Consider the following 23427-nt stretch of genomic DNA (forward strand, 5'->3'; position numbering starts at 1 on the left):
TTCAATGATTTTTTGGTACAGTTGAATGATGTGTTTATTTTATCTTATGAGGAAAGTAGCAGGGGGTCCAGACCCTTCTCTTGAAGTTCAAATATGAATGTCAACAATAAGTAGTGTAGTCAGGATTTCCTATCAGAGGGAGTCCAATATATTGCACCCTGTCAAGGAAAGTGAAGCAACTCGAAATTTGGGGAAAACATACCATGTAACTACAGTATGCTAAATTTAATGCTTTGTTCTTGCCAGAAAACTTGCACAAAGTTAGCTAACGTAAATGGTGCGTGGTGGCGAAAAAACAATTTAATCAATCGTGGCACATCATTCAAATTTCATAATTTAGAAGAAAATAATTCTAACTTTAAGTTTGTATTGTTAATTTAGACAACAAAAACAAACCAGTAAATATCACTCTAAACTTTTTGTATGTAATATTTGAGACAAAATTGTTTAAAACTATTGCATAAAATCTTGATTTTCTCCAATGCTTTTTTTTTTTTTTTGAGTTGTATCACTTTCCTTGCTTGGGTGCCCGAAAGCAGAATACTTGACCACATTCTGCAATGTAAAATCATTTGACCAAAATTGTTCAAAAAGTATTTCAAGCATGGTATACACAAGCAACCAAGAGACCTTTTCCACAAATCAGGAGCCTTAAATCAAAATGGTTTCATGCCGGATTTTTTTTTTTTTTTTCCAGTTTTTAAAACTTTACTGTTGCTATGCCTTTCTGTGGAACCTAAACCGATTGAGATTGTACAAAAATATTTCATATATGCTTTCTAAAATGAATAGGAAGAGCAAAGTTACAAAATTTTATAAAAATCCTAATAAATTATTAAAATAATAAATAAGATGAGTCGAGTTAGGGTACTGTACAATAGAACACTTCAAAACTTTCTAAATAATTGTAATTGAAATATTTTCTGGATCCAAAGAATTGAAATCTCAAACAAGACACACAGCAGTGGATGTGTTTCAATGTTGGCATGTTTCCAAAACATACGTTTATAGAGGAAATCGCAGTGGGTGAAGATCAACTGGGAAGGATAAAGAATAGAGGGACCAAACACACTAGAAAAATCAGAATCTTTTCAGATTTAGACTGAAATTTCTGCAGAAACAGTCTATTTTTGACAAATACCTTCCCACTAAGATAGAATCGAATTTTTTTTTTTTTTTTGCGAGCTTTCCATCGAATTATTGCTTTCCAAGAATTTTAGATTTTCTTCTAATTTAAAGAAATTTGCAGAATTTGCAAAATTCTATCTTGAAATGGAAGATATTAGCAGAAAATCTGCAGTTTCTGCAGAAATTTCACAGAAATGTGTAGAATTTCAGCAGAAAATTCGAGTTTTCTTCTCACATTTGAACAGGATTGTTCTGGAGCTCAGGATTCTTTTCTTCGACATACGTCGCAAATTTAGTAGCGTTCTCCTTTGGGGCCTGAGTGTGATTTGTTGAAAAGAGAGACTCAGCCCAGTAACAGATGCCCTCAAATCGGATTTTGCAAGAAATCTTCTAACGAATATTTTTTGTTTTATTGAAGTTTGAACCTCAAACCACTCTCAACAAAATTAATTGGAAGGCTTTGAAGTTGCTTCTTCCTGGAATCATTTTTTCATGAAATTTATTTTTTTTGTGAAACGACTACTCAATTGTGAACCCATTTTTGTGCCGAGAAATTGATAATATTCTTTGAAAAATAAAGAAATGGAAAAAAAAAACTTCACATGTGCCCCACTTTCCCTTCTAGGTGATTCTCATAAAATTCTGATATTCAAATGCGCTCAAATACTCTGCTTAATCGAATAAGGCATGTCGAAACCACTGATATTCGTTTTATTCGTTCGAGACTAATGACGTACGTTTGCATCAGAGGCGGCTGCTCGTCCAGTCCGAATTAGGCTTATGTGTGTTATGGCGTATTCTACCCAAGAATCCGAACAACGCTCGTGTGCGTCTTGGTTTCGGAACTAACCGTTTACTATCAGATGGTGTTAATTATTCATGTTCCGTCCAAATGATTGGTCTCCAATAATAGTATTTCTCTCTCTGACGTCAGAATGGGGTCCGTCAAGTGCTGATTTATTGGATTTTGTGAAAGAAAGTATAAACATGTGCTAGTAAGTGAAAAGCACACTCATTTTAAAATGGCTGTTTCTATTTTCAATTCCATTTATACTCTGATTTCATGGGAGATATTCTAGCAGGGGGATATGTTTTACTTTTAGGTTCATCTGTGTAGCCATGGTGAATACCTCATCTTTCCACGGAGGAAATATCTAAATTTAGTACAGATCCATTTGTCTTTTGGGCGACATTGAAACAACCATAAATTATTTTTATTGGAGTTCTTCATACAATAGTAACTTTCTAAAATCATATGCTGAAAAAGAAGACAAAGAACCGAGATAGAGACGTGTCTTTTATTCGAAGCACAATAAAAGACGTAACAGTACCTATGAGTGTAAAATCCGCATTGATCAGTGCTTTGAAATTTTTCATGTGGCTTTAAAATATTAATTGTTACAGTATTCTTCAAGTATTTCATAATATTGAGAGCAAATATTTTTCCTGTTTTGTACAAAACATTGTTTAATTTTAGTAATTTTAGTTATAGTAAAAAACAAAATATTTTAACAATTTTTTTTTTTTATGGTTTAAATTATGTTATATTTTATCATTTGTTAAAAAACAGCTTCATTTCTACCCAAAGTATCCATTTTATCCATTACTATGCATACTTGCCAACCTTAGAAGGTAAAAAAACAGGAGATTCCACTAGAGGTACATAGGTGATTCACCAGCGACATCTCTTCACAACAGAATTATTAAATCATTGCTGTTAAATAACATGAATACTAAATTTAAAGTGAAATGGGGATTTTTCACAGATGTAAGCAAATTGGTAGTAGCAAGAAAAAATATACTGCAAAGGAAAAACTAAATAATAAGGAGTGAATTTGCTTGAAGTTTCTTACATTCTCCAATATCTACCAAAAAAGTAGCTACAAAAATTTAATAACTAAAACCCAAAAAAAAAAAAATCAATATATGAAAATTAAATATAAAATTAGTAGGTATAAGGTAGCACATGTTAAAATAACTTCAAATTTTCTAAATAATTTAAATATTTTCAAGATGCAAAAGGATTGAAATCGGCTGCAATTTTCGGCAATGCACATGCTTCGTTGGACATTCAATGTGGAAAGCTACGAAAACATTAATTTTTACTAAATGAGTTATTAATTGGAAAAATTCTTATTCCCTGATATTGGTCGACTAGAAAAGGGCGCCATCTATTAAGAAAATGAAATGTTTCTATGATTGACTGAAAAAAAATGGGAGAAAATCGTAGAAAAACAGGAGATCGGGAGATAGAAGCAAAAAACGGGAGTCTCCTGTTAAAAACAGTCGAGTTGGCAAGTATGATTATGTAATGCATACTTTACGAAATTGCGCCTAGGCTTAGCGGGAGATATTGCCCTGGCTTGTACGCAGAACAGCTGTCGTCCTGCCCTCCCGAACGGGTTAAGAGAAGCTGACTGTGTGTACTAAAATTTCAGAAGCACTAAAATATGGTAAATTTCATTCTTCCCTTTTTTAAAATCTGAATTGGATTTTCTTGTGAGCGGAGCACCAAATTTTACCAGGACCTAGGCAGCATTTTGGATTGTTCGGGCTCTTGTTAAAAGTTTCAAAAAAAATTTTGCATTGCATGTTCAAGAGAGAAATAAATGTTTTAACTGCTACAAATTTATAAGAAAAGTTAACTATAACTAGCCCTTTATACCATTATTGTTAAGCTGGATTGACTTGACACAATTCAACATCCGTGTGAGAAAAATTAGAGATAAAAAACCGCAACGGTCATGGACTACTATCAGTACATCGGTGCTTGGATTTTAGTCGGTATGATATTGATGAATTGATTTTGAGAAAAATTCTAAACCAGTTAATTGGCGTCAAATTTAGTTTTCCCAAGATGTATCATGCAGCCCTGATGTTTCCATATGCCAATGTTTATATTTAAAAAAAAAGCTGGAAAAGTGGTTACTACAATAAAAAAGCAATTATGAAGATTGTTCGGGACCATCGCTATCCTGGACATGACTTTCCCCAGATCGCTAAAAAAAAATGCTGTTTGCCCATTGTTTATAAAACTGAAATTACTAGAACAAATTGTAATAAATATGAAAATATGATAAAAATTATGAAATGCTTATAAATTTTGAAATACTAAATAACAAAGAATTTCTTACAAGGCTAATAATTTAAAACAATCACAAGAGCAGCTCTAAGCGGCTTAATTAATGGCCTTTACTAACAAACTGCATTAGAATACGTCAATATATATTTCTGAAGTTTTCAGTTGGTATAATATAGGGAAAATATCAGATTTAAGTTTCTTTCGGGAAAATATTTTGCTAATTTTCCCCTGCATGTAAGATGACCCTTTAACTTTGAATTGCCTGATACCATGTGACAAAGGCAAATATAAGCGTCTTCTCCTAACAAACAATACTTTTGATAACAAATTCTTTTAAAACTAACATCTGAAACATTTCAATTACTAAAATTTTAAAACAATATTTTCTGAAATTCAATTTAGTTACTATTAATTTTTTCACGTCTTTTTTGTAAAAAGCACACTTAACTTTTTGAAATGAGCATTAGTAAACTTTTCTACGCACAAATATCTTATATGATTAAAAACTTGCGAGAATATTAGGAAAAAAGCATAAAATTAAGGATGATGCAAAAGTATCAGTGTTAAAGATTAATTAGTGATATATTTAACATTCAAATTAACCAAATTTAAATAAAATTTAAGTATAAAAATAATGAAAGAAAACCTGGGATTTTAAGTAACTCGCAATATTTTCAGATTAATGTAGCAGTTTTATTCTCTAATTATATTTCATTGCCCTCCAAAACATCTTTAATAAAACTCCCGAGTGGGCATGGCAAAATGGCAATTACACAAGTCCACTTTAATAGAATATAAGATAAGAAAAATTAAAAATAACGGTCAGCACAATTTTCACGAACATCTATGAGGTAGATATACATGCATGCAGCAAACCAAAAGGAAAGAAAGATGCAATCGGACTTCGAAATGCGTACAAATCCAGAATAATGCATAGAATACAACAAAAATGCATAAGTTATGGCAATCATGAAAACGAGCTTTTAAAGCATCATCAAGTGATATCTCTGGTAGATCTTAAAAATCAACATTAATGCGACTAACTCTACTTTGTTTAAAATAAATTGACAATTAATGGAAACGTATAATACGCACTCCAAAAATTTCAACTTGTTTAACATATTATCCATGCAATTTTAAGGCCAAAAATTATGACATATAAAACATAAATTAGTAAAATTTTCTAGATATGAAACATTTTTGATCATATCACCAAAAACATTACTATTTCTTGAGCTTGTACACTGTGCCCTATCTAGGATAGTTTTGGCTTCACACCCCACATGGACTACAGCCAACGCCCGTAAATGTAATATAAAAAAAGCAAAGTACCAGGGGGAAGGGGTTGATTTACAAGAAGGGCAAAACAGCAAAAAATTTCCCTCGAAACCCACAAAAATCAGTACAACTGCCCAGCATACAGCAATGAAAAATCAAAATAAAAAACAATATATCCTAAAACAAGAATTTCGTACTAACTGGGTCACAATACTGATGCAGATGAACATGCAATTGATTGCGGGAGAAATAAGAGCTTATTAAAAAAAAAAAGAAAAACTAACTTACACACAAAATAAAGCTGACTTTTGCCGATGATTTAAGAAGGAAAAATATTTATGAGAAAAATGACCAAACTGCTTATCTTAAGATTTCAGCAATAAAAATTGCCTTTTAAAGAAATAAGCTTTCAAATGATCCTGTTCTTGTATCTATATGTCACAACCATTTGTATTGATTTAAAATGCGAATTTTAAAAAAAGCTCTCAGAATTATTTGTAGATTTGTTGCTTTAGATTTAATATATGTTTCCAAACATTTTAACAACTGCCCACTGGAATATTTAAAAAGCAGAATAAGAATAGCTTTTGAAAGTTTTAAGAAAATAACCAACTCGATTCAAATGGAATAATCAAGCGTAGAACAAAAAACAAATATGATAAAAAGAAATTTATTGTCTTACACCAATTACAGTAATGAAGTTACAATTCATAATGAAATAAATGGAAGGGACATTGATTTACCAGAGCTTAACACTACTGAGTGTTTGTTTAAACCACAACATTGATTAGGATAATGTGCTATTCGATATTTTTAAAAAAATTGAAGCAGCAAAAAAGTTCTTTTTTGCCATAATCTTTAATAACGACGTCTCTTCGGATCCATGCCATACTCATCCATATTTTCCATAATTTCATGAGGGGGAATAGGAGCACCTCTCATACCACCCCTGCCACCAGGGCCGCCACCTGAAGGTGGACCCCCCATGTCATTTAACTCATTTGATGAAGAATAATTGGCACCCATGGGTGGCTGATCAAAACGTGACTGACGCTATAGATTTTCAAAGTATTCCAGCATAGACAATTTTATTATGTTGTTTGAAGCATCACAAACGCGATCAGAGATCACCATCAGCAAAGCAGGAACACCACGGAAAAGGAAAAAATAAGGAGCACAAGTTAGTACGCTATCATTAAACTTGAAATTTTAGACTACAGTGAAAGCTATTTTTAACATAAAATATTACATGAAAAATATAGTATTTACCTTTTCTTTTTACAAACAATGAAACCTGTTCAAGTTATGAATTTCAAATGTTTTTCCCAGGTCTATATTGATGCCCCATAGCCATACCAGTAAACTTCATTTTGAAACAAATCAAAAGTTACTATGCACGAAAACCAGAAAAGTGTAAAGTCCATTACAGTTTTAACAGTTAAAAACAAACTATGACAGCATTTCTCAAATCTGTGGCATGGACCAGTAAACATTTGAAATTTTTTTTAAGTATGCAACGAATTCTGAATGTCAATTTTTAATGAGCCATAATGCAAAAAAGTCACAATAAAATTTAGTGGGGATGAATCCCTTATGAACGAAAGGGGACAAGATATTTAGAACTATTGATGCCTAACAATCTCTTAAAAATAAAAAAGCGTTCTTAAATAGTTTGGAATTTGGAACATAGTACTTACTGATGCCCTAATAGTACGCTTATCAATCTTCTATCGCTTGCTCATTTTAATGGTGAATAATTTCGAACATTGGGCTGGATGTACATTTGTTCAAGTTTGTTTGTCCATTCATTTTTACATTAATGTCTTTAAAGCTAAAAGAAAACATTTTGTAATTTTTCTCTTTTTATTTGATAAAGCATTTTGGCAATACTTGCTCTTCAACTTTTCGTCACCATCTAGTTTACGAAAAAAAGTGAATAAAGTTTTAGCATTCTGTCCAGGTTATTTAATTACAATTAAATTATTTTATAAATATTTACAGATTATTTATCTTTTTACTTCAAACAATTTTCATAAAAGAAAGAAGTCAATCAGAGGAAGGAGTTCAACGTACGTGCAAAAACAGTGAATGATACTCGAAAGAAAGTGTCATTAAAAAGAATGACATTGCCCATGCCCAATGGAAAGCAAATGATTCCATTAACTTTTCATATAATAACTAGCCACACTGCCATCAGCCTCGGCTTGACTACCTTAAATTCCCTCAAACACACACCCTTTGATGGTGTACTAAGGCTTATTTTTCGGTTTCGGCGATGTTTCAAGGGGTTTGCTCCGACTTATCGTCAAAGACAGCTTAAGTTAGATAAGACTAAAATTACTTTCCTTGTACTTGAGACTTAAACTACGTTCCAAAAATGAAAACGTGAAAAAATAATTGCTTCAGACAACACGCTTTAGTTAATTCACTTTCGCTCGAAACAGGCATTATTGGCAGGCTGCCAGCTTCTGCCTTGCTCTGAATGGGTGAAACATAGATGAATATTAACATTTTTATTTCACTGCTAATAAATGTCTTAAAAATATGTAAGTTCACTAAACATGATCGTTGATAAATTTTAAATCTTTTGATAAAAGGTTCGATCCTCAATTTTCTGGCATTGAAGAAGCTCAAAAAACATACATAGATTCAGTCTGATTTGAATAGACTTGCCCTAATTTGCATTTTATATAATTCAAGTTATTTACCCTTCATTTCTAAATTCTCTAATTTGTTTCAAATCCTATAGTCAGAAAACTACAAAAGTGACTCCAAGAAAAGTGAATGAAAGTAATGAGACACAAAGTAGGAAGTATTTTAGCAGTATTTTTAATTAATTCAGAAAAGAAAAAAACAATTAACAAAAATGGTTATTGCAAAATTTTATTTGGTTTAGTATTTAACCTCGCAACATTATAAAACTTGTACTCAAAACGACCACAGAATTCCATTTAAACATTTCCGGATTAAAGTTTTAATGAAAAAAAACTAAATTTTAATTTCTAGCATTTTAACAACGCTTAATAATCGGAAATGGAAAAGAAAACATAAAATTTCAACACAGATGCAAAAATATTGCACTTTTATAAGTATGAAAACAGAAAGTAAAAATAACTTCTTAGAGAACATAATAGTTTTATATAGTGAAATTTCGTTAAGACCGACTTCGACGAGCCGAAAACTTCCACAAGCCAAAGTAAATTCTGATCCCCATCTTCTGAATAGAGAATTAAGGATATTTATTTTCCAGAAGTTAAATTTTATTTCACACACATGACCGTCCTTAGATTTTCCTAACTAATACAAATCCGTAAGTATAAATCGTACCCCCCCCCCCCTCCAATAGCATGCCTGCCAACCTTTAACCCGTTCGCACCCAGCGTCACGCGGACGCTACGCAACAATTCCTCTGTTATCAGCCCAGCGGCACGTAACCGCTACGCGCTCTGATCGACGCTGACGTCCCAGCGTCACATATACGCTTTCTCGAAATGGAACGATTGAATTGAATATTTAAACGATAATAGATGGCGCTAAATGGCTATAACTTGGATCATATTCGAGTCACATGGTATTTGACCTTCATGTGCAGGCTTTAGATTTTTATTTGGGCCACTCAATGGGATAGATTTCTTTTATGTAAACAACAGTGAATCACTGCTCTGCGCATATGATTTATGAGGTCTCAATTGCTCTTGTTTATATCTTTGCTTCTCTTTTTGTTATGAGTAATTGAAAGATATATACATCTAGCTGAATAAATCATGGAGGAGGGGAGGAAGGTTAAAATATTTTTGCGTATGTGTTGCAGACTTTTGGGATTCCCTGTTCGATGAGAGTACAGTAATTATTTCAAGCGACACTGAAGTTTATGATCATTTTTGAATCCTTTCTGATATTGTTCTTCTTTATTTATTCTTTTTCATTTGGAGACTGGAAAATTGCAATAAAAATGGTTAGCGAAGTGAGTGAAAGGGAATGTTTTCGAGAGAATTATGAAGCAGTTTTGAGACTTGTTGCGTGGGAATTTAACTAGTTTAAATTTGTTGACCTAAGTTGTTTTAATTAAAATTACATAAGGAACATATTTTTTTGCTACATTTCTTTTTCTTCGATTGCACACTCACGATGTCTAACTCTAACTTTGTTTTTGTGCACTTTTTTTTTGTGCACATAGTTAAAGTTTTAGTATTCTACTTATTTCACTCCCTTCTAATAATGTAATAGTCTTTATATTAATAATTAGAAATCAGTAGTAGATTGTTGAAGCAAATTTAAAATTTCAAGTGATTATTTTGAAATGCTGATTTTATATGAATATTTTTGTTCAGTTAGGCTTAACTGCTGTAAATGCTCGGGCCGATGGCGGCGTTCCATTTCGGAACGTTCGGTCTCGTAGCTGCGCTTCGTTTTCCATGCGCTGGTCCTCAAGGGGTTAAGAAAAAAAATCCGGAGATTTTTTCTTTACCAGAAGATTTTAGTGCAAAATGAAATCAAACATGACACCTACCCTCTTTATGTTTAACAATATGAAATTAATTATGAATTTTATATCAATTGAACTTACTTTTGTTTAGTAAAAAGTACTTGCATTTATTTCTTTAAAAGTTCGGAAATAACGTTTACTCATCTTTAAAAAAGAACGGAACAAAAACAGCACAAGCTGAACGAACGAGAAAATGATTAATGGCGCCGAAATCGTGCCCGTAGTTGTCCGCTGCGAGGCTCGCTTCAATTGGATCCCGATGAAGTCATGCCATGTATCACTGTGACGTCATAATCTTGCCTCACATCTTTTTGTGCGATTCTCCTACGGCAACCTTTCCTTGGCTACTTGACCTAAAATGCGGTCCCACATTCCTCAAAAGTATCATTAGCGCCAAATTGGTGATATACATTTTTTTCCTACAAAACATGAAAATTCCAGAAGATTTTGCTCATAACCAGAAAAGGACATGAAAATTTGTAAACCTTCTGGGAAATCCGGAAAGGGTGGCAGGTATGCAACATTAAGACCAAAAAGTTGCCATTGGAAGAAGTGAATCTAACAAACCTCTGAAGGAAATTTATAAAATAAGTGTTTTTTACAAAGAAAAATAAACCTTCCAAACAGTCAGAGTCACATGTCACCACTGTAACACTTCCTAATAGTGAAAATTGATGAGGAAGGTGAATAATCCCCATAATTATTACAAGCATTTTTATTTCGAAAAATAAGTGAAAAAACTTGCAAAACAGACCCCTGGAGAAAAAATAAAAGATAAGTCTATTTCTTTTTTAGAGGGGAATACCAATTGAGTCTAACTTGCACCAGATGTTTATGATTTTGAAATTTTCACCCTATCTAGTCCCTCAAAAGAGCATCAGTTAATATAATGTTCTATTTTCTTTCCAAAAAAAAAAAGCTGGTGAAAACTGAAAAAACCTGGGGGGAGGGGATCAGTCCCAGAAAGTTGGATGCAGTGGGGATAAACGATGGTAGGATTGAGGCAGCCATTTTATATAAGAATCAGCAAGAATGGTGTCAGAAGCATTTCTAGAGTTTTTTTACTGTGTAATGACATTATTTTGGGGTAATTTAAAAAATGACAGAAAGAAAAACCTCCGACTTAAGAAGAAATTTTGTCACATTTTGTTGGGCTCAACTTTCAAGAGGGTCTGAAGCTTTTTTTTTTTAATTTAAATAACCAAATTTTTAAAAGCAGTAGAAAATCACTTAAATCTTTCAGGTGCGGTAGTCACAAAAAAAGGAAAAAAAAAACACCAGTTAAAAAATTTTGTTCTCTTTAATGCTTATGAATAGCAGTATAACAAAAATTACTTCCAAATCCAACTTTTGAACCCAAAAATGGGATCTTGTAGTTTTTTCTTAACTATAACACAAATTAAATGATAAAGCAAAATTATATCAACATCCCATATTTAACTTATTTACCTTTTATCTTTTCCATTTTTTTTAAACCGAAGGTTTTCTGCCAAAAGAAAAACATTCACCCGTGTAATATAAAAACAATGGTGTTCAGGTAACTAGACAACTTCAAAATTTCAAACATTATCAAAAAAAGCTTGCCTTCTCTCAAGTCAAACTATTATCCACGCTCTAAGTGCACTTAGAGTTGACTACAGGAGATGAATTTGACACAATTAGTGTCTTTGAAAAGATCCATCAGTTTGCCTCCAACAAAAACAGTGTTTAATGCGTAAGTAAATCATGCAATAAAAGCAAAACTTAAAACTGATATTAATATAAAATCAGTTTTTAATTTAAAAAATTCAGTAGAGGTTCAGTTGAAAATGGATTACATGAACAACAGTGGAAATGGTGGTGTTCAATCAGAATGGTTTTAGAGGTTGATCCAGGTGCTTATTTTTAGGTCCGTATTTTGCAATAAATAATTCGTGAAGAAGCCTTTTGGTACTTCCCTTTTCTATTTCTTTATTATTACTACTTCTATATTGGTGAATCAAATCTTATCATATCACAAAGAGCATTTTTCACTATTCTAATCTGAAATTGCATTTGTCCAGAATACTTGGCTAGCAATGACTCGAAAAGTATTAATTTTTTTCTTTTTTTTTTGTATTTATGTTTTGTTTTTAATGATTGTTATATGTATACAAATGATAATTTTGTAATATGAATTTTTGTGTTAAGGGACTCGCTCTTCTAGGACTATTGCCCACTAAGGGGCAGTAAAGTGGACCCAATTTGTGCCTGGATCCACTCTTAAATCAGGACAGCTTTAATTTAACAATCGTGAATTCTGCAATTATAGAAGCGCTACACAAAACATATTCCACTGGTTAAAAGCGTAATTCAAACGCATAAAAAAAATCAATCAGTACGCATAAGACAATGAATTTAACACAAAAACAGCGTTCGGTAAATCAAAAACTCTGAGAATTTCACTACTTGACACAGGTTTCATTGTTCGAGAAATATATTTCAAATTATCACACGTGATAAACAATAATGGGGTGGTTTCCTTCAGTCAAAAGTACTATTTTTAGTCATAGAAATGGACAGAATGAGCAAAAAAAAAAAAAAAAAAAAAAACATGGACCCAGAAAATACTTTCATTTTCCCAACAGTTTTTTTTTTTTATAATTTTTTAAAATGTCTCATTTTTCAAACAAGGCGTGGTCTTGATGATGTCACAAATGATGCACTTTGCAGCATCTTTCTACTATGTTTCCATGTTATGATAATCAAGCAGCGAATTAAATATTGCACTCTATGCTTGCTATCAACCATTTCTTTTCCGATACACGATGAATTAAATATTTTGCACTGTGAATAGCAACACTGAACGGCACTTCATTATCTGTGATGTCATCGGCAGAAGCCGTGAACAATGAAAGCGCTCTGATTTAATTTTTTTTTAAATATCTAACGTAAACAAATTTATCAAAAAATGGGCAGATCCAATGTTTTTAAACATGCTCTTTCAGAAAAAAATACTTTTAAAATTTTGGAAACTACCCCATTGCTTCTGCTGAAGATATGATGAAAAAATTATACTTCACAAAAAAAAATAGAAGCAAAATAAAGCAAAAAATTTTTGCTATCTTTTCCAAATATGACTTTTCAAAACTAAAATGCAGAAAATAAAAGCAAATACACATTTTAAAACATATTGGTAACGTTCAATTCAATATTTAAGAATTTATCAATTATCAAGGAATATTAGCAGCGGAATTATGTATGAAAATAAGAAAATTGTCTTTTTCTGAGCAGAAGCTACAATGTAATGATTACACAAATACAAATGTTAAAAAAAAAAATTGAAACACATAGCATTAAAATAATTATTCCACTTCACAGAAAAAAGACTGAAAATGAAAGTAGATTTTTACTAGAAACATGATAGAAAAGCACTCCATCAGGTAGAAACCATCCAGCAATATGAAGACAGACTACTGATTAATTCCTTGTGCAATACAAAATTACTGGTAAGTAAAAATTAGCACACAAAGTTAATCCACCAGCAGTTACATCCCTCTTAATCATCTAAAAACCAATGTAACAAGTGGCATTAAGCCAAAAACTATTATCTTTCAAAAAGTATTGAACTGAAGCATCATAGCTAATGGATTAGATGAATATAGCTAATGAATAAAAATAAGTTTGAAATTCAAATATATTTCCTAACAAGCTGCAACTGTTTGAAGATCCATATACTTTTGGATTGGCATCTTTAAAATTAGTACTTGGGTACATTACAAAGAAATAACAAAATTCCATTGTGATAAAGAACAAAACAAAATCTATGCCCAAAGTGCCTAAAGCCATCTAAGGCATAAGCTAAGATTTAAGGTTGTTGATTTTATAATTTATAGTCGACATAGAGCTAAAACAAACTTTCAAACTTATTACAATATGAAATCATTATGAAAAGGTTGCATCTAGTTTAGACTAACGACTCAGTCTAGGTGGTTTTAGTATTCAAATTAAAAAAAAAAAAGGCCTAAGTTTCAGAATGTTCTAAATTTTTGTTTCATATTTTTTCTTTTTTTTTAAATTTAAATAAACATAGAATTGTTTCCATTTTCAAGCATGCAAAGAATATCCGTCTCTCGTAAAACAATTATCTTAAAGGAAAACAAAAACATTCTGAAATAAGAAATGATGAACTGTTCGGGATTCAGACAATGGAACAAAGAATCCGTAAATAATAGAACTTGGTATCCCCCCCCCCCAAAAAAAAATCCTTATTCAAAATCCATCAAATAAGATTTTCTGCAGAAATTAACTGTCATAAAATTAAAAAAAAAAAAATGATTATTGTAAGATGCCACAGTAAGACACTGGTTGAACAAACTTATTGCAGGGTCTTTAGCATTACAAACATTATAATCTTATTTACAAAGGCACAGCTTGAAGACTAGGAAAATTTTATCTGTTAGCATTGCTGCATCAAGGGAAAATCAAAAGTCATCCCAGTAAAATAAAGGTGCCAATCTTAAACCACATATAATCAAAAAACCACCTAAAATAAACCCACGTAAAACGAGGGTTTACCGTACTATAGAATAAAGAAGAGCGCTGCAGAAAAGTTTCACCCCTAAACACAAGGCTTAGAAATGAAACATTGATTACTTTTGTTTGATCTCATGGGTGTTTAGAATAGAGAGAATCTATTATTAATAACAATGTTATAAAGCAACATTGTCATAATGCAACCATTTTTCGTGATAACTAAGAACTTTTTTTTCCCTTAAAGCGAAAACGTGCGATTTAAAACATTCATATGGTTTTAACGGAGAAATTTCGTATGGTCAGTAAAATACGTTAACATCAAAAACAAATAAATTCTCAGCATCATTAACAATTCCCAATTTTTTTCTTTAAACGTTCAATATTCTTAAGTTTTTTTAAATTTGAAACAGTAATAAACTGAATACTTGATGAACAACCAATCAGTCTAACAAAATCAGTCTGTAAAGCAAAGTTAACATACATCCTAGAGATTATCATCCTCTTAAACGAAAGTTTTAAAAACTTAGGTTCTGAAAAAAAAAATTAACGCAACAAAATCCAGGCACATTATGGCTTTCTGTATGAATACACAAATTTTTTTCTTAATCAGATTGTAAACATTTGGCTACTGTATAAAATAGGTAAGCCTCACGACATACTTTCACAAAATAGCGTAACCGGTTATTTTATTTATGTATTTACTAGTGGTACCCGCACGGCTTTGCCCGTAATAGAAAATTTAAAGCTCTTTTGGTTCGTCTGTATATTTACAAATAATGTATGGTGAATTTTCTCGCCAATTGGCTTGTGCCCATGTTACGGTTCCATGTTATGATAATTTCGTAATTTACTCGTCCATCTTCAGATAATTTTGTTCTTAAAATTGGAATAGAAAAAGAACCACATTGAATTTTCGAAAAATCGCTTCAAGGTGCACACCCCCATGCTACAAACTAACTTTGTGCCAAATTTGATGAAAATCGGCCGAACGGTCAAGGCGCTATGCGCGTCACGGAGATCCTGACAGACAGAGATCCCGAATGTATTGATTTAAAACCAACAAGTTTCATCATCAGTTTTAGAGTTGGGATATTTTCATAGAAATATTAATACATCAAAAGCAATTTCGAGAAAAACCAGTCGAGTTAAAGAGTAAAGGGATGAAGTGAACCTAGGAAATAAAAATCTGTAGCAAAAACACACCACAATGCATAAAAACGGAAATAGGTATAGTGACAAATGTTTCTTGGGAAGTAGTAAATTGCAATCTCGAAAACATTACAAACTGTGATCATAACCACCACTATAAATGCATAAAAATCAGTTTTTCAAACTTTTCAAGCAACACATTTTCAAAATGGCACAAGAAATTTAGGTTGAATATAGGCAATAAAAAATCCTCAACTTTAAAAGTTGAATCTAACAAACTGCGAAATAATTTGACAAGTCATTATTCAAACACATATATATATAAGTTCGCTATATACACAATGTTCTTCCTTCTAATTACAATAGAGTCTCAATAAACCAAATTTGGTTTACTAAAAATAATTGGTAAGAAAGTAACATCATTTTTAGGCCACCGGAGGCAACCATTTCTACTGCCTATCATAAATTTCACGCATTTTTTTTTTATCAATTCCACCAGTAATTTTGTAGAAACACAAGACAATTATTTAATTCAAACGCCATCAACGTCAAAGTATTGCTCATAGCTAAAGTAGTTATGAATATTAAACAATCTCGATACATTAAAACGTTTCACACATGTAAATATTTCAAATAGTTTATTTTCGAAAATAAAATTCATCAAGTTTGAAACTATCATCATTTTTAAGATCTAAGATACGTTTCATTGATCACTTTAGTTCAGAAAGGGGAGCATATATCAATTTGAGATGAATGGCATGTAAAATTTTAACGTAAATGAAAATGGATTCAATTTTGAAATTTACAGATTGTTTAGAGAACCTGACATAATAAAATGCATAAAAATTAGGAGAATGAACTGGGCGGCCCATGTCTCTCGAATGAACGAAGAAAACCCAGTAAAAAAAGTTTTTGCTGCAAAACCTGTGACAATTCGAGGAAGGGGACGACCAAAAATGAGATGGTTGGATTCTGTTGAATCTGACTTCGATATTCTCAAAGTTAAAAATTGGAAAACCCAGGCAAAAAGTAGCACGTCTTGGAAGATTCTCCAAAGGAAGGCCTTGGCCCACCCTGGGCTGTCGAGCCAACTATGATGATGATGATGAAAATTGAGTACAACTATGGCGCCAAAAGAATTTAAAATTCCTTCTTTTGTCATCAACTAAAAAGGTGTTTACATTAGTCCCAATTAGAAAAAAAAATATTTTCTTTGAAACACATTACATCAAAAACTTTTTATTGCTCCACAGTGTGGTTGAAGAATTGAAATTGCAAGTATCTGTCATAAGATAAACGTTTAAATTGGTAATAAAAACAAAAACTTTGGAGCTTTTAGTAAATAACTTTTAAAGTTGAATGTGCAGGTTCAGTTTCATGGTATCAGATTATCATACTTCCTTCAGAAAACTTTATTATGAAAAACAGAAGAAAAACATAACACCAAAAACAGAAATTCAAAGAATGAGCTTTGCCAACTACCTTTTCTTAACTTTCGCTATACTTTCAAAGGACATATATTAGCAAAGAATGAAACAGAAAAACTTGATCAATACTAAATAAGCGAATTAAACAGGGATGAGAGTGGTCAGAGAGCAAAAAGGAGAAAATCCAAAACAATTTTGTAAAAGGGATGATATCCAAAACCGCATCAAAATAGAAACTGGAAGCCATGATATTCAAAAATTTAACAAAAAATAGCTAATTTACAAGTTTTAAAGGTAATACGTATTTAATAAAGTATAAGTTATAATTTTGTACAATTTGCTGCATTATAAAATTTCTTGCAAGTGTTTATTCCTAAAAATATCTAAATTTTGAAAAAGAGGCAACAATTTTTATCCCCTGAGTCCTCAAACAAAGGGTTGGGGGAGCCAGAGGTCAATCTTGCTCCCCCAGCTTTTCATAATTTTACCTTTCAACTTTTCATAATTTTTAGAGAAAAATACTTTTTTTCATTCATATTTGAGTTTATAGTGTTAAATGAGTGAGAACATAAATTTTAAACTTAGATCAGTTATTAAAATAGAAATCAGAGACCTTAAATTAGAAAAAATCTTATTCTTTTCTCATTTTTGAGAAAAATAAGGCCTGAAAGAGGCAAAAAAAGAGGAAAAATTTTAAAAGCTAACAGAAAAAGCCGGAAAAATCTCATCCCTGATTAAAAGAAAAAGCAGCTTGTGAAACACTAAAAATTTCTTATAAACAAAAGGGCTGCGCAAAAGGGGAAAAAAATAAAGACTCAATAAAAATAATTAAATAAAAATATAGAAATGAAATTGGAAAACAAATGTCCAACCACTAAAAGAACACATGACAACAGAAATACAATTCATCGAAAAAATTATTCCACACCTTTCTACCTTGAGTGAGGAGGGAGAGAGTTGGGGCTGTGACATTTATGCCAAAATAAAATGAAAAATTATTTCTAGCCTCTCCAGTAGATCTAGCAACTTTTAGCCTCTTATTTGATTTAAATCAGATATATCTAATACACATGCTAGAAATTTTATTTGACATTTTAGTTTGGCATAAGTGCATCTTATGTTCCTCCCTCGTTAAATGTTCAATAACAACTATGAATACAGTAAAACTAATTTTATGATATTGATATATACATTTCTTGATATTGATATAACTTCAAGTTGTGTACATTACACCTTTTTTTCTTGATTATTTTGATATTTAATGTATCTTTTAACTACTCAATCAGGTCATTATAAATAAATGGCTGATAAAACAGTAAATTAAGCGTAATCACCAATTTTTGCTTTTGCCTTTCATAGCAGTTACTGTAATAGTTTTATTGTTTCAATTGATTTTCAATAATTAAACAAATATGCAAGTATTAAAAACTTGGAAATTAAAACCAAAATAAAAATAAACAATTCCACATTTTACTCCGACTTTTGAAAGCTTGCACTCTTAATAAAGTTTAAAGAATTTTGAAATTTCAAACTAAGGCTCAAAACAAAATAAACAGTTTATTATTACTATTATTAACCCTCCGCGTAAGGCTCACGGAATCAGTCTCATCCCCAACTATGGGTCACGTTTAAATCGCGAGCAAACAATCCCCCCCCCCCCCACCCTCTTATTCGAATACGGATCTCGCTATTCCTCTGTGTAGATTAAAAAACACGTTGATGCTTATTTTTGCTGCTAGATGGCACTGGAGGGTTCAGAAATATGTTTTCTTGCTTTAATTTTTAAAAAATTTCTGCTATTTGTCAGTAAGCCTTTCATAGCCTTGCTTTTTGCTAGTATTTTGTGCGACAAGCATTTCTGACCAATATGGACTCTCAGCGTATTTATGTGGGAAAAATAAACTGAATTTATTTTTTATTTATATGTGTATTCTAAAAAAGTAAACTGATATTCTTGTCTTAATTTTTCTACTTTTTTACAAAATGTCTCTTTTTACGAAATAAATGGCTTAAATTTGTAGACGTAAAAGTTACTTGATCTCTTACACTATTTTAAAAGAACTGATATATAAAGCTATTGGAAAGTATAAAAACAGAGTCATACACGGAGGGTGAATAATCATCGAAAAGGAATAAACATTATTTAGAATGGATGAATATTTGAAAATTTAGACATCAGAAGCTTTAATATCTTTTGAAAAAAAGAAAATTATTCAATAAAAAATTGTATAAGGTAATGGCAATCAACATTTTCAATGACATGATCATTGGAACTGAAGGATGAAATTGAAACAATTAAAAAAGCCTAAAATTATAAATATCTTAGTTCTTATAACGCTGAAATTCCTCACGATTTTTTTATTATTACAGCTACATTGTTTTAAAAATCAGGATAACAGCCCGAAAAAAGTAGGAAACTATCGCAAAAGCAGATTTAGAAAGTATATATTATTGATGTTGCTAAAAAAATTTTTAAAGAAAAATAAATTAATTTTAATATCTTAACCTTATAAAAATGGTTTGTCTTGGGGGAAAAAATGAAAAACACAAAGTCATTCAATGCTTATTTTATTTTTCAAAAATAAGTAACTACCACAAGTTTACTACCGAAGATTCCCGAAGCTTATAGTATTGCATTGGAACTAAGGAATCTCACTGAGAAATTCAAATGGAACAGCAGGAGATTACAAATCGCAAGTAGAAACAAAATTACACACAAAAACAGTAGAATCGTCTCACAGAAACAACATGCAGAATATTGATCTTGTCCATTGAAAATTGGCTTAATTTTGAAAAAAATTACTTAACACATCTTACAATAATAGCCGAAGCTAGCTGAGCAATTTATTTACTCAGTCTTAACAACCACCGTAAGGCTTTAAAATAGAGTGGAAAGCTATCTAATTGAGAATTTTAGTTATGTAGACTATGTAACGAACAAATAGTGTGCTTCATTTACAAGAAAAATTGCGATTTTATATAATTATTCAGAAAACTGGTTTGAGAATTTAGTCAGAAATATCTCAAAATTAATCACTATTAAATGCCTAGTAAGTCTTATTCCAACAATACCATAAAAACATAGGACCAAACTCAGGGGCATGCACAAGGAAGGGGGGGGGGGGGAGAGAGAGAGAGAGGGTGAAGGGATACCTGTTGGCCTGGGCCTGAAGGGGGTCCAAAATTTTTTTTAATGAGAGGTGAAATGCAGGGGAGGGGGTCCTGTAAAAGTCATTTGTGACGGGAACCAAAACTTTTGTGCATTCCCCTGCCCGAACTATAAAAAACCTTTTTAGCCCACACAAAATACCAAGATTGAAATATTAATTTAAAAACATTAATAAAAAAAACATTGCAGAACAAAGCTGATCTGATGTAGAATGAAAATATTTGATTTCATCAGTAAAAATCTAAAGCTGAATATTAAATAATGATGCTGTTTAAAAACAGTATTGAGTTGATACATGTAAAGAGAACAGTTATAAAGAAAATGAGTCATCCCAACCCTTTTTTTTTATATAGAATGCAAAGTTGCAATGCCTAAGAAGAATCATATTAATCAGGAATTTTAAAGCAGAAAAAAAATAGAAATCTCCAAAAATAAATGCAAAAGGTTTTTTTGGATTTGAAATTTATCAATTCTACAGCAAATCAAAATAATTGAAAAAATGATTGGAAAATGATTGAAGTTATTAGCATATTAACATTGATTCGCATTTAACTGAAATGTTATAAAAGCAAATACACTTTTACTTATAGAATGTATAAAATATTTCTTTTAAAAAAACGCAGTAAATATTGCTAAACAATTTTCAAAAGTCACACAGGAACACACTAGTCAGTTTGGAGCAACTTGGTTACTGTTTTACTTCATATGGGGATGTTGTACTAGAATATGTTTTGAATACTTAAACCTATGACTCCACTTGCTTTCTTTAAAATATTTAAATGTCACTCTAAAAACCCAAGTGGTTGAACTTCACTCTAAAGGTCTAAAATGTTCACTTCTACTCAATAATAATTATAAAAAACATGATTATCATTAAGAGGAACTATTCCTAAGCTAAGAAGAAAAAAAGATTATTGCTATATATTTTAGCAGTAACCTTACCGGTGGTGGCATTCCAATACCAGCTCCTTGCATCATGCCATTAGGGCCATAACCAGGAGCAGATGCGGATAAAGGATCAACATTCATTCCTGGTGACATAGGGCCACTCTGCATTTGACGCAAGCCTGGATCCTGTTGAAACAGGCAACAGGAAATGAAGGCTACAGGCCTAAGTAATAACTGGATGCATCACTTTTTTTAAAAAAATTAAATATATATAAATTATGCAATTTTTTTTATGATTTTTTTCTCAATTTCCGACCTATTTATAAAAGTGTAAATTTATAAGTGTACATCAACTGCAAGAAAAGTTTCAACAGTATTGTGGAATGAAAACTGAACTTGAAAAAATAAAATTGAAAAAAAAAAAAAAAGAAATACAAAAAAATCTTTTGCATAAAATAACAATTTAGCATAGAAAATTTTGCTATAATTCAACACGCAATTCTTTATAATTACTTTTTATTTCTTTTTTTAAAATTGTTTCCACTAAATAACTAGATTACAGCACATGAGAGCTTGTATACTATAACATACCACCTAAGCCAAGATTAACTTACAGCCATGCATCAGTATATCCCATAATTAAATACAGTATTGTAGCACTTAAACCTATTAAACTTTGCAACTACTTAGTACTTAAATTAGTTCCAAGAGAAAACAGCAAAAAATACTTAAATGACAACAAAAAAAAAAGCAGCAAAATTAATAAGAAAAAAGGAAATTCATAAACACAGTTAAGAGTAAAATGAAAGGAAAACGACTCAGAATAGCCCATGCACAAACAAAGACAAAAACACTAGTTATATAAATTGTTTAGGCTCAACTTACCCTATCCATCATGTCTCCATATCCAGATGCCTGAAATTAAGAGAATGTAATTTTTTACTTTGAAATTTATACTTTGAAGCAGAGTAGTAGTTGAGCTCTTAATTTTTAATCTTTCTTACCTGCATCATCATGGATTCATCTTGCATCCTTCTCATATCATTACGCAAAAGCTCTTCTTGCTGCTGGCGAAGTAGCATTTCTTGTTGACGCCTTGCTTCTTCCCTTCTAATTTCTTCTTCACGCCTAGAATAAAGCAAAGTTTTATAATAAAACATGAAGTAATCGAAAATTCCAAAGAACAATACAAAGTTACATTACATAAAAAAAATTATTTTAGATTAAATTATTATAACCTTAGCAAAGACAGAAGAATATAAACACTATTCTTATCAGACAAAAGGTTTTACTTTTACTCAAAAAAAAAAAAATATTTTGGAGTCAAAAAATATAAAATCAGAGTTTCAGGTCAAACGTGATTAAAATAGAAAAAATGATAAAAGAATATCTTCAAAAGTATAAACAGAAAAACATTGCTGTTTTACAAAATACATTCCCCAGCTTTTCACCATTTGCTTCAAAATTTACAGCAGTTTTTTGAGTTGAACTCTTTTTTTTTTTTTTTTCAATTAAAGCATTCAATTTTCTTCCCTTGAAAGTCTTGATTTCACATAAAACTTAAAATAAAATCTCATTAATACAAATTAACCAAAATCTCAGTGGCTATTTTAAACAAAAATTGCAATTACTAATTAAACGCAAATTTCCTAAATCTTTTTCAAATCAACTTAATATTTCTTATTAATGCAACTTTTCTAGTAAGGCATGTAAATATACAGGACAAACCAACTAAGTTTTGAATGTCAGATTACATGCAAGCACCAAGTTTTGTTCTTCCTACAATTACTAGATAGAATACTATTGCAGAAGCTTTCAATTTTTCACAAAAATTCATCAATAGAATACCAAAACTATTTTCCTCCCGATCGACTTACTCATCCTTTATGCTTCGTTAAATAGCCTGCTAACCAGGGCTAGAAAAATCTTAAATTTTACATGCCCCACTGGGCATGTTTGTCTAGAAAATACATGCCCCAATAAAAATTTTATATGCTCGGTTTTTTTATTGCATAGTAACAAAAATATTTGAATTTGTCGTATAGCATTAATCAGACAAAAAATTATATCTGAATCAAAATTTCAATATAAAACAAATAGAAGTTTAAATAAATAGTACATAAGTTGCCATTAAAATTACCAATACTCAATTTAAAAATTATAATAATTACATACCCATTCAGACGGGCACGTAAGGGTAAAAGATTCACGCCCAATCGGAATTTTTACATGCCCTGGGTATGTTGGCAAAATATTATTTGAGCCCTGCTGTTAAGATAGAATTTTACTCGAACTGCCAGTTGTTGATTAGTAGTTTTTATTTTTA

General features: G+C 31.2%; 1 protein-coding gene across 2 annotated transcripts in view; it reads right to left on the reverse strand.

The window, feature by feature from the left end:
* Window positions 1-6142: 6142 nt before the first annotated feature.
* Window positions 6143-23427, reverse strand: part of LOC129227288 (splicing factor, proline- and glutamine-rich-like) — a 49066-nt gene continuing 31781 nt past the window's right edge. The window contains exons 5-8 of one of the 2 annotated variants that reach the window (XM_054861824.1): window positions 22106-22229; window positions 21987-22016; window positions 21156-21287; window positions 6143-6541 (exon numbers count right to left, since the gene is read on the reverse strand). In XM_054861824.1, coding sequence (XP_054717799.1) covers window positions 6347-6541; window positions 21156-21287; window positions 21987-22016; window positions 22106-22229 — 481 coding nt within the window. In that variant the 3' untranslated portion in view covers window positions 6143-6346. The remainder of the gene's footprint in view (window positions 6542-21155; window positions 21288-21986; window positions 22017-22105; window positions 22230-23427) is intronic. The other variant, XM_054861825.1, reaches the window with a different exon arrangement.

This window comes from Uloborus diversus, chromosome 8 (assembly GCF_026930045.1).
Source record: "Uloborus diversus isolate 005 chromosome 8, Udiv.v.3.1, whole genome shotgun sequence".
Lineage (NCBI taxonomy): Eukaryota > Metazoa > Arthropoda > Arachnida > Araneae > Uloboridae > Uloborus > Uloborus diversus.